General features: G+C 41.9%; 1 protein-coding gene across 1 annotated transcript in view; it reads left to right on the top strand.

Annotated features, from left to right (window-relative positions):
* The window catches only part of cubn (cubilin (intrinsic factor-cobalamin receptor)), a 295,475-nt gene that overhangs the window by 65,031 nt on the left and 217,674 nt on the right, over window positions 1-12,770 (top strand). Inside the window, exons 15-17 of the mRNA XM_072574987.1 lie at window positions 6,942-7,120; window positions 8,726-8,891; window positions 12,327-12,552. Coding sequence (XP_072431088.1) covers window positions 6,942-7,120; window positions 8,726-8,891; window positions 12,327-12,552 — 571 coding nt within the window. The remainder of the gene's footprint in view (window positions 1-6,941; window positions 7,121-8,725; window positions 8,892-12,326; window positions 12,553-12,770) is intronic.

Here is a 12,770-nt window from a genome sequence, read left to right as displayed (position 1 = left end):
AGCCATTAAAGAGGACTGGACCTAGCGCACTACCCTGAGGAACTCCTGCAATGATGTCCTGGGACTGAAATAATTAGACTCTTAGAACTCCAGCCTTCCTTTTTTGTTCTAGCTATGTCTCAACCAGCAGACAATTTCCTCTGATTCCCAGTTTTGAGTTTTCATCCACAGTGATGAATGTTGGCAGTATGTCTCAAATCTACAGAGATATTGGAGGCTGTGGTTATGCATCATACAATCTAAAGGATCAGCTTGAATAAGAATTCAAATTAAACCGTTTGAGATGTATTCAGTGTATTTGTGAGATAAGGTGGAGCAGTTCAATGACTGATCACCACCATCTTCCCCAGGGTCATTATGGATGGGTATAAACATTGGCCTAGTTAATGATGTCCACATTCATTGAATGATTAAATGAAGAGCAGGCAAAGTTGTAGCAAAGTTCATTAATCGCCAAGTGGAAACATTGTCTTTATGTTAAATTTGGAGCCCTTTGAAAGGTGTTGATGGCACAACTGTCAGTTCTTAGCAACTGTACTCAGGCCTTCCAAGAATGGCATTCACAGGGAAGGACACCAACTCTCCCACATAAAATTCAAAAATGTCCAAGTACAATGAACAAATTAACTGATTGCCTCAAAAATCAGATGTAGTGCAACTGAGGCAGTGTTCCACTGCAACTTTGTTCAACCCTAACATTATTTCCCAGCATCTAGGAATCAAACTTTGTGCCCTGTCTAATCCCAAGAATTTCAAAGTGAATATGAAGAACCAGATGGAATTAGATTTTCCTCTCCAGCCTGTGCGGAGGATTACAATCTTGCGGAATGAATTGTCAACCATCTTAGATACTGTATGATTTTCATTCCTTTTCAATCTATCCTTGAGTGGTAAAACACAACAGTAAGACAGAGAGGGAAAAAAAAACATAAATGCAAGGAATCAAATCCTTGGACAAAGACATGGAAGCAGGCCTCTGGGGGAGAAAAACCCTGCAAAGACTACTTGAGCCTGTTTCTGTGTTCTATGTTACAATATAAGAAAACAGGTGAGAAGGAAAAAACACAGAAGTTACACTGCATAAATGCTACATAGCTACACAGGGAGGTAGAGAAGAACAATGCTTTGTGGAGAAGCACTGATTAGTGAACATTATACTTTAGTTTTAATTGAAAAAGGTCACACATATAAACTTGCATGGGTAAAGTCAATGCTCTTGCATCCTTTGGGACAGGGATGCTTCTCTGAGCATAGCTCCTTTTGGGAAAACAGAATTGGTCAATTTGCCATATTTTAAAAATTGAATTGTTTTACTGTTTCCCTGTCCATGCTTTCTAATGTTCATATATGAGTGCAACAACCCTGTGAGTAATTGGAAGCTTCACAGCCGATAATGCGAATACCTCTGAATACCAGAGTGAGCAATTCAGATCTCGAAGAAAAAAGAACCTCACCTAAAGTACTGGTAACCAGTCTCCTGTAGTAAACGTATATCAAATTATTTATTTAAACCATTACATAAATAGTAAATCCGTGTGCATGTTTGGGTATTTATCCTTCAGAATTTTGCCATTTCACCATATGCCCTGGTAGAAATCTTTGATGCATGCAACAGTTAATAACAGTTTTAATTACCTTGAAAGCAAAGGACAAAGTATACCCAAGTTTACTTTACTAACACTCTTGAGTATTGGTCTAGCTGTAAAAGAAAACCTTCATTTGCACAAAACTAATGACTCCATTCTGAAAACGTACCTTATCATAGCCAATGTTGTATGTCTTTGAGTCTAAAAACATTTTTTGACCATGATCTTTACATCAATAGGAATTTGTATTTATGCAGCACCTTTAAGATAATAAAATATCCCCAACAACTTCACAAAGCAATATAAAGCAAAGTATAAATCTGAGCAGCATAGGAAATTAAAAACCAAACAAACTGCAGATTCTTTCAGTTAGAAACAAAAAGTGAACTTGCTGGAAAAGCTCAGCAGATCTGGCAGCATCAGTGGAGAGAAATCAGAGTTAACGTTTCAGGTTGGGTGACCCGTCCTCAAAACCTCCTAGACAGGGAATATTGGACAGATGGCCAAAGCTAGATCAATAGAGTAAGTTATAGAGAATATCTTGAAGGTGGAAAAAAGAGTGAGGCCATGGAGAGATTTGAAAACAAGTTTGAGAAATTTAATATTGAGGCTTTGCTGGATTGCAAGTCATTGCATCTCAACAAGCAAAAATGGGACTTGTAAATCAGCTAGATTTGATGCAATTTAGGACATGGGTAAAATAATCTTGGCAAACATTAGGTTAAGAATAATCATTAGAGTCCAGCCAGAAATATTTTAGAATGGTCAAGACAGAAGATTTAACAAAACAAAAGGTGAATGAATGTTTCAAAAGCAGAAAACTTAGGCAGACGTGGGTTTGGTTGATGTGACAGAGATGAAATAGGTGGATTTTGTGACAACACAGATATACAGTTGAAAGATTATTCTGGGACAAATATCACACTGAGATTGCAAATATTTTAGTTCATACAATAATTGCAGCACAAAAGGAGTGCATTTGACCTGCTGTGTTAGGTCTGGCTTTCTGCAAGAACAACTTAACTTAACCCACTCCCTCACCCTTTCCCTGCAGCAGTTATTTTTCTATTCAGTTACTTATTTAATTCCCTTTTGAAAGCTATGACTGCATCTGCCTCTACCACCCTTCCAGATAGTGGGTTCCAGTTCCCAATCATTCATGCAGCTTTTGGTCCTTTCACCAATTACCTTTTGATCGGTGTTCCTGTGGATCTCAGCCTTTCTGGGCTCAGAGATTTAAGATCAGGCTGTTTCCAGGAGATGAATCAAAGTCATGAAGGATCAGAACAAAGTAGATAGAGAGAAGCTGTTCACATTGGTGGAGTAGTTGCTGACTAATGGACACTGATTTTAATGTGAATGGCAGAAGAATCAATGCCAACATAAAGAAAGACCTTTTTACACAGCAAGTTGTTAGGGTTTGACATGCACTGAAGGAGAATGTGCTGAATGTGGATTTACTTCATGGCTTTCAAAAGGCTGATAGATAATTATCTGAAGAGAACAGATTACAAGATTATGTTGTAGAAGTAAGGAGTTGGCCAGGCTGATTTGCTTTTAGAGCGAGTTGGCATGGACTTGTCAGGATGCATGGCCTCCTTCTCTGCTGTAATAATTCTAGGATTCTAGAAATCAAGGCAAGAGAGTGGAATTTGCAGTGGGAACCAAGATAATGGTTTACATTTTCCAAAAATTTCATTGGAGGATATTTCTGCTCATTCAAATATCAGATTGGCAACAAATAGGCAGGCAGGGTGTGGGGGATGTGGTCAAGAAAAATGATGGAGAGGTAAAACCAAGTGTCTACAATGTACATGTGGAAACTGATACTGCTTTCCGAGCTGATGCTGTAGACTGGCAATATCCAAATGAGAAATAGAAGGGAGTAGATGATAGTTCTTTCAGCGACCCTAGAGGAGTCGCATTGATGGCTATTCTCTGGCTACATTTAGATGGCTAAAAGAGACCCAGGCAGGAAGAGTCCCACCCACCTGGATAATGGTGGAGACAGTGGAATTGGATGATATGATCAACCACGTCAAAGGCTGTGGACAGTTTGAGGATGATGAAGATGGACAGTTTTGTTTGGTTAGAGTGACCTAGTATATCATTTGTGACTTTGCTACGGCATTGTGGAAAGGTTAGATGAAGGGAATGATGATTTTAAAAAATTTAACATGGAATTCCAATAAGATGAGCACTCATTTGGGAGTTGACAACACATTCAACACCTTTGCACAGGAGTTAGGGTTTGGAAATGAGCTGATAGTTTGCACAGATGAGGGAGTGAAATATTTGCTTTTTTTTAGCAAGCAATATAATGTCAGTAGATTTGAAGGAGAGGTGGATAGCACCTGAAGGAAGGGAACGACTTACAATGTCAGTCAACATGGGATACAGGAAGGGAGCTGGCTGGTTAATTGTGAGCTACCTTTGAACTCCAGAATGATCCTGTATAATGAATAGTTTTAGTTTATTTTTAGAGAACAATATGATAATGTTTTTAGTGATTCAACTACATATAGCAATAAATTGCTCAATCAATTATGCACCATATCTATTCAAGACTGTCTTTTGAGTAAGGGAGCAGAGATCGGACCATATCAAAGAATGGCTAGGGTTCTGGTTGATGTGAGGTGATCAATGGTAGAGATAAGGGTGTAGCTGAGCAGATCCATAGCTGCAAAAATGTTGTGGTAAACAGGGGACAAAGGCTAGGCAGTAGAAATTTTGAGAGTGTAGTTGTAATTGAAAAAGAAGAGAGTTTCACTCAGCATAAATATAGGCGGAAGTAGGGTTTGGAAGGGGAAGTAGGGTGTGTGTGGAGAGCAATCTGTGGAAGCAATCAGAGAGAGGCTTATTTTTGATGAGCTTTCAGTCAAAGTCACTTAGCAATGGGCAGCAAATATTGGCTTTTCAAGCAATACCACATCCCATGAAATGAGAAGTAAAAAAAAGAGGTCATAAGATAGATGTTCAGCAACATTCACGTGCATACGGTAATGGGTTTGAAAGATTAATGTTGGAGCCTGCATTAAGCTCCAATCAATCTGCTAATCAATGCTAGCTTGAGTGGGAATAAGGCAGAACATCTTCAGATCTTGTGAAGTTCATACCTATATCTAAAAGTCTCCTCAGTTTTTGTTTATTTTACTGATGTAAGTTGGACCTATTTGCAGCCATACTATAAACTACATATTGTTAAGACTGATTCATGATTGATCTTCTACTAGGCCTTTAGGCCCAGTTAAGGAAAGGTGGTTGCAAACCCCTACCCACAAATATCATATGTTAATCAGTGATGTGCATCATTCATAAAACCATGAGGTAAGTGGTGAAAAATTCCTTTGGATTCAAGAGAAGAAATTTCCAGAACATGAAGTGAGTTCGTTGCTTTTAAGAAGCTGTGAGCAGGTTGGCTAGAAAGCATCTCAGCAGAACTCATCATGGGTTCTCCTGATGCAATGGTAATGTCCATACCACTGGGCCACGAGACCCAGAATCAAGTCCCAAATTTTCCAGAGTTGTGTAATAAAATTACTGAATGTGTTGATTAAAAAAAATATCAGCAGAAACTCATGGAAAGACCAACAATTGAGAAATAGCACTCTCGGCTGAAGCCTAGCCTCTCGACTTCAGGAAACAGAGTGGAGGACAAGCTCCTATCTATATCAATGGTGCTGAGGTGGCAATGGTTGAGGGCTTCATGTGTCCAGGAGTAAACATCCAACATCTATCCTGGTCCATCCACTTGACACTACACTCAAGAAAGCACACCAAAACCTCAAATTCTTCAGAAGGCTAAGTAAATTTGGCATGTCCAAAATGACTGTTACCAATCTTTATAGATGCACCATAAAAAGCATCCTATCTGGATACATCACAGCTTGGTTTGACAACTTCTCTGCTCAAGACTGCAAGAAATTATAGTGAGATGTGAATGCAGCCAGGTCCATCACAAAAACCAGCCTTCTTCTGTTTACAATTCCTGCTGCCTCAGGAAAGTAGCCATCTTAATCAAGGACCCCTCCCATCCTGATTATACTCTCTTCCATTGGCCAGAAAATACAAAAAATCGAAAACACGTATCAACGGATTCATGAACAGCTTCTTCCCTGTTGTTATCAGAACTATGAATGGGCCTCTCATAAATTAGATTTCATATTTCTCTGCACCTTCTTTTAGCTATAGCATTATATTCTGCATTCTGTTCCATACCTTATGTAACATATGATTTGTCTGGTTAATACACAACACAATACTTTTCACTCAGTACATGTGATAATAATAAATCAAATCAAATCAAATCAAATCAAGAAGCACAGGGGCAGCAGCGTGAGCTAGAAAGAGCTTATATTCTTGTCTCATCCAGCAGTTAAAGATTCCATCAGAAGCAAGAATCTGTAAGAGCATGTCTTGTTAGAGGCAAAAAGAAATGAACAATGAAAAAGGAACAGACTGAGGAGGCTTGCTGTTCACACTGGCCATTGCTGCCGTAGCAAGCAGACACCATTTGACATGTATAAGAAACTATGGAAATCAAGGGCCATAAAAGCACTGTACACTAAGTTTGGAAGACGGCAATTTAAAACCTACAACAGGAACGGAGTGGTTCAAGAATGTTGCTCACCTTACATTCTCAAAGGCAATTAGGATGAGCAATGCATCCTGATTAGCTTGTAACACCCACATCCCATGGAAGAATAAAATCAAAGGATGCCAAGGGTATGGTTTGAGAGTTTACATGGAGGTTGTGCTTAAGTGAGACAAAGCAGGACTGTTAACTCAGGAAAGAGAATGTAATAAGTTAAGCCGGATGTTGAAATTTCCAAAGTTAAAGAATTGCTCAGTGGAAAGGCATGTCACTACATACTTTAAGAGAAAATGTCATATCCAAATATACTTTTCATTTCTGACAATATAAATACATGCAGTTCGAGATTTATAATGATAGGCAAAGTGTCTTTGCTAGAACTAGATACTTTTACTTTTGCACTATCAATTTGCCTTATCCTGATTTCAGTCAACACCCGTGCATGTACGTGTTCCAACAGCCCATTGAAGAAGAATAGAATGGAGCCCATGGCTGATTTCCCCATGCCCCATCCCAGCAACACCACTGGGAGAATGTACAGTGATCTCAACTGGAATAAATTAACTTCACGCACAATGGGGAGGGGTGGAAGGAAGTCTGGAAACTGCCTAATCAGTGGTTCCTTTCCACAAATGAGCAATGCATAATCTACTGAGGCATTGGAAAAGAATTCCAGTAACTCATTTTCAGCTGCAATCTTTATTCCATTAATGCTCTGCTTTTTCACTGTTTCTAACTTGTTTCCTGATGTTTCTACACAGCATGCGGTGGCACACTGAATGGCGATGGAGTGATAGAGTCTCCTTATTATCCTAACCCTTATCCGCATGACAAATCCTGTGAGTGGGTTATCAACCAGCCAGAAGGACAAGTGGTCACACTCAACTTCATTTCTTTTGATATTCAGAATGCTACAAATTGCAACCATGACTATGTGGAGGTATGGGAGCAAAGATCTTTGATGAAACAATAGATGAAACTATTCTTGACATATATGGTTAATATCCAAACCTCAGAAATAATCAGACATTCACCAGAAGCACGTTGATCAGTTGAAACACAAAATCTTTTATACGAGAACCCAGACAGATAGGCTAACTAAGAATAGAACACATAGCTAAAATAACTGTCCTTTCAGCATTTTTCTCAGTTCATGAGCAGTTATTTTTACCCTTTCAGTGCCTTGTTGTGCGTATCTATTGAACATTACACTAATGAACATCTGAAAGATAAAGGTAAATATTTCAGACAGAGAAGGTAGAATCTTGTAGAGGCAATGGCATCTCACTTGCCAAGTGAACAGTCAGCAAGAGGCACACAATTTCTCCTTCCAGGAAGGCCCAGTGAATTTCAAGCCAATTAGGCAGTGCCAAGGCAACCAGAGCATGTTTCCTTGGAATCACGTGCCTGGTGGGGTGCTGGCTGAGGATCTACTGAGTTAGTGCTTGCAGCCAATCAGTGACAGGCAGCACCTATGCTCAGCAATGCCATTAAGGAGCCCACAGCTGACATGTGCTCCCTGACATCCCAGGATAACAGAGGATCCAGGCCGCAGTTGCACAATATGTGCGGGAGCCGTTTGCAACTTGGAGCCTGTGGTAAATGTATGCAATGGGGTTGGACATAAAGCCGGGATGGGGCTGCAGCGACCAACCCCACCGCTCCATGGCTGAACACTTCAACTCCTTCTCCCACTCCACCAAGGACACTCCTCCATTGCCACTCCCTAACCACCCGACGCCTGGAGAAAGAATGCCTCATCTTCTGCCTCGGGACCCTCCAACTCCATGGCATCAATGTGATTTTCACCAGTTTCCTCATTTCCCCTCTCTCCACCTTATCCCAGATGCAACCTTCCAACTTGGCACCGCCCTCATGATCTGTCCTACCTGTCCATCTTCCTTCCTACCTATCCGCTCCACCCTCATCTCCCACCTATCACCATTACCCCCACCTCCATCCACCTATCGCACTCTCAGCTACTTTCCCCCCAGTCCCACCCCCTCCCATTTATTTCACCACCCCGCTCAGTTCACGGTCTCATTCCTGATGAAGGGCTTTTACCCGAAACGTTGACTCTCCAGCTCCTTGGATACTGCCTGACCTGCTGTGCTTTTCCAGTACCATACTCTCCACTTTGATCTCCAGCATCTGCAGTCCTCACTTTCTCCTGAATTCAGGAGGCTCCTGTTTAAATCGCCTGGACACAGTGAATATCAAAGGATCAAAGGACATAAGCCCTTCATTCCTGATGCTGTGTTTTTCCAGCACCACACTCTCACCTCCTGAATTCACTTCTATACAACAAAAAATTACATTACATTAGTATAAATTTTTAACATAGTTAAATAGCCCAAGGCACCTAACAATGCTTTCAATACATTTAACGAAGCAGTTGTCATTTAGTAATTTTTCTGTTTTGGATTCCTGGCATGCATTTTAGTGTTTTATGTCTTTATTTGAAGAAATTGGTTTTCTCTTGGAAGAGTTATTCATATCTTCTCCAAATGAGTTGCGAACCTGAAAAGAATCTGTTTGTTACCAGGTGAAAGATGGCTCGATGATAGACTCTCCACTAATTGGTAAATATTGTGGTACCAACTTTCCACCAATAGTTCAATCAATGCAGAGGTCAATGTTTGTCAAGTTCAAGACAGACTCTAAAATAAATAGCCTTGGATTTCAAGCCAAGTATGGATCAGCTGAAAAAGGTAATTTAAAACATTTCCATTTCTGTAATCTATGCTCCTTTCCCTAGTTTTAACATTCTTTAATACTTTGGCGGCAGTGGATTCAAAATTGCAAGGTGGTGTGGAACTCTCCTGGGACTAAGCACGCAATAAGATATTGAGCTTATAAACCCATGCACCTGAAACTGATACACACATATAAAACCATGGGGGGACATGGATAGGATGAATAATCAATGTCTTTTCCCCGGAGTCGGGAAGTCTAAAACTAGAGGCTTAAGTTGAGAGGGGAAATATAAAAAAGGGACCAAAAGGGCAACTTTTCATGCAGAAGGTGGTGTGTGCATGGAATGAGCTGCCAGAGGAAATGGTGGAGGCTTGTACAATTGCAACATTTAGAAGGCATCTGCATGGGTGCATGAATAGGAAGGGTTTAGCGGGATATGGGCCAAATGCTGGCAAATGGGACTAGATTAATTTCGGAATCTGATCAACATGGACAAGTTAGACTGAAGTGTATGTTTCCGTGCAATGCAACCTTATGACTCTAGAATTCTATACCCTAGTAATCATGTGTATGAGCTAAATCCAGAAGTTTTTGTGTTCAAATCCCATCACAGTGAGTTGTGAATCAATAAATCTACAAATTAATAATAGAAAATTGGTAATGAAAGCTGTTGACTCCCCTGCAGAAATAAAAACAAACCATCATCTCCCAGACCCCATCACCAAACCATCATCTCCCAGACCATACAGAACCTCATCACCTCAGGAGATCTCCCACCCACAGCTTCCAACCTCATAGTCCGGGAACCCCGCACTGCACGGTTCTACCTCCTTCCCAAGATCCACAAGCCTGACCACCCTGGCCAACCCATTGTCTCAGCATGCTCCTGCCCCACTGAACTCATCTCTACTTACCTCGACACTGTCCTATCCCCCCTAGTCCAGAAACTCCCCACATACATTCGAGACAACACCCACGCCCTCCACCTCCTCCAAGACTTCCGTTTCCCCGCCCCCCAACGCCTCATCTTCACCATGGATATCTAATCCCTCTACACCTTCATCTGCCATGACCAGGGCCTCCAAGCCCTCCGTTTTTTCCTCTCCAGACGTCCCCAACAGTACCCTTCCACCGACACTCTCATTCGTTTGGCCGAACTGGTCCTCACGCTTAACAATTTCTCCTTTGAATCCTCCCACTTCCTCCAGACCAAAGGCGTAGCCATGGGCACACGTATGGGCCCCAGCTATGCCTGTCTCTTTGTTGGCTTTGTAGAGCAGTTGATCTTCCGTAATTACACCGGCACCATTCCCCACCTCTTCCTCCGCTACATTGATGACTGCATTGGCTCCACCTCGTGCTCCCGCGAGGAGGTTGAGCAATTCATCAACTTCACCAACACATTCCACCCTGACTTTAAATTTACCTGGACCATCTCTGACACCTCCCTCCCCTTCCTGGACCTCTTCATCTCCATTAGTTACGACCGACTTGACACTGACATTTTTTACAAACCCACCGACTCCCACAGCTACCTGGATTACACCTCTTCCCACCCTATCTCTTGCAAAAATGCCATCCCATATTCCCAATTTCTCCGCCTCCACCGTATCTGCTCCCAGGAGGACCAGTTCCACCATAGAACACACCAGATGGCCTCCTTCTTTAGAGACCACAATTTCCCTTCCCACGTGGTTAAAGATGCCCTCCAACGCATCTCGTCCACATCCCGCACCTCCGCCCTCAGACCTCACCCCTCCAACCGTAATAAGGACAGAACCCCCCTGGTGCTCACCTTCCACCCTACAAACCTTCGCATAAACCAAATCATCCGCCGACATTTCCGCCACCTCCAAAAAGACCCCACAACCAGGGATATATTTCTCTCCCCACCCCTTTCCGCCTTCCGCAAAGACCGTTCCCTCCGTGACTACCTGGTCAGGTCCACACCCCCGTACGACCCACCCTCCCATTCTGGCACTTTCCCCTGCCACCGCGGGAACTGTAAAACCTGTGCCCACACCTCCTCCCTCACCTCTATCCAAGTCCCTAAAGGAGCCTTCCACATCCATCAAAGTTTCACCTGCACATCCACTAATATCATTTATTGTATCCATTGCTCCCAATGTGGTCTCCTCTACATTGGGGAGACTGGGCGCCTCCTAGCAGAGTGCTTTAGGGAACATCTCAGAGACACCCGCACCAATCAACCAAACCGCCCCGTGGCCCAACATTTCAACTCCCCCTCCCACTCTGCCGAGGACATGGAGGTCCTGGGCCTCCTTCACCGCCGCTCCCTCACCACCAGACGCCTGGAGGAAGAACGCCTCATCTTCCGCCTCGGAACACTTCAACCCCAGGGCATCAATGTGGACTTCAACAGCTTCCTCATTTCCCCTTCCCCCACCTCATCCTAGTTTCAAACTTCCAGCTCAGCACTGTCTCCTTGACTTGTCCGGACTTGTCCGACCTGCCTATCTCCTTTTCCACCTATCCACTCCACCCTCTCCTCCTTGACCTATCACCTTCATCTCCTCCCCCACTCACCCATTGTACTCTATGCTACTCTCTTCCCCACCCCCACCCCCCTCTATGCTTCAGGCTCACTGCCTTTATTCCTGATGAAGGGCTTTTGCCCGAAACGTCGATTTTGCTGCTCATTGGATGCTGCCTGAACTGCTGTGCTCTTCCAGCACCACTATTCCAGTATCCCCTGCAGAAATGGCAGTCTGACAACCCAAAATGTGTCTGATCTAAGTCACTCCAGTTTCACACTTCATTGCTGACTCTCAATGCCCTGAAGGTCAAAAGGGATTGGCAATAAGTATGGACTGCTCATATTTCCCACAACCAGAGAATAGTTCTGCAGGAGAGAGAAACTGGCCAATTGTCAGGATATTGCATTGCTGGTCTGCAGAAATTATAGAAATTATATGAATTAGTATGCTGGATTTGACATTCTAATTAGTTTCACACTCAAGATCTCATTTCTCCACATGACATAGTTAATATATTCCATAGGCTGAAGTTGGATTCCAAGTTTTTTTTTTAAGTAATGTCATTATTAAACTGACTTGTTTGAGAATATATGAATGTAGATTGCATTTTGCTTCTTATATTGACCTTGAGGTCTATAAATATACAGGCTTCTATTATAATAGACTATAAACATAAATTATATTTTGTCTATGACTAAAATGTCTGTGTAGCTTGAAATTTGCAGAGAACCTATTGAGTCTAGGGGGTCTGATGTAAACTCTTGTATAAATGGGTTAGCCTGATTACATTCTGCTGTTGGACCCTCACTGCTTTATTTGAAATAAAATGAACATTTTATATTTTGAAAGTGATAGAATGATCAGAATTGACAGAACTAAGAATGTAAAAGTACTTTATCATTGTGTCTCTCTTGTTGGAACAGTCAATGAAAAAGTATATATTTTTTGTAGGATGTACTGAGGTTCTGACAAAACCAGCAGGTATCATTAGTAGCCCTGGATATCCAACCGATTATCCACATGGTGCCAAATGTATCTGGCATATTTCAGTGCAGCCTGGATATATAATTCGTCTCACATTCGATTTCTTTAATGTTGAATATCACATGAACTGCACCAAGGATTATGTCGAAGTGTTTGATAATGGTACCATTACTTCTGGTAGGCGAATAGGAAGGTAAGAAATAATAAGTGTTTACATTTTGAGTCTGGTGACCCTATTAACGAATCACATTTCCTGAGTATTCAACATTGCTAAATGCCTCTAAAACAGAGATGCTATTATCCACCATTTGTCAGCATGGTACTAAATTGTGAATTATTGGTTCATCCCTTTGGGACATACTGGTATACTGTCATTATCTAATTTTGTTTGTGACAGATTCTAAGTGAAGG

This window comes from Chiloscyllium punctatum, chromosome 8, assembly GCF_047496795.1.
Source record: "Chiloscyllium punctatum isolate Juve2018m chromosome 8, sChiPun1.3, whole genome shotgun sequence".
NCBI classification, from domain to species: Eukaryota; Metazoa; Chordata; class Chondrichthyes; order Orectolobiformes; family Hemiscylliidae; genus Chiloscyllium; species Chiloscyllium punctatum.
The sequence above is the reverse complement of the archived record's forward strand: the minus strand, read 5'-3'. Positions and strand labels throughout refer to the sequence as shown.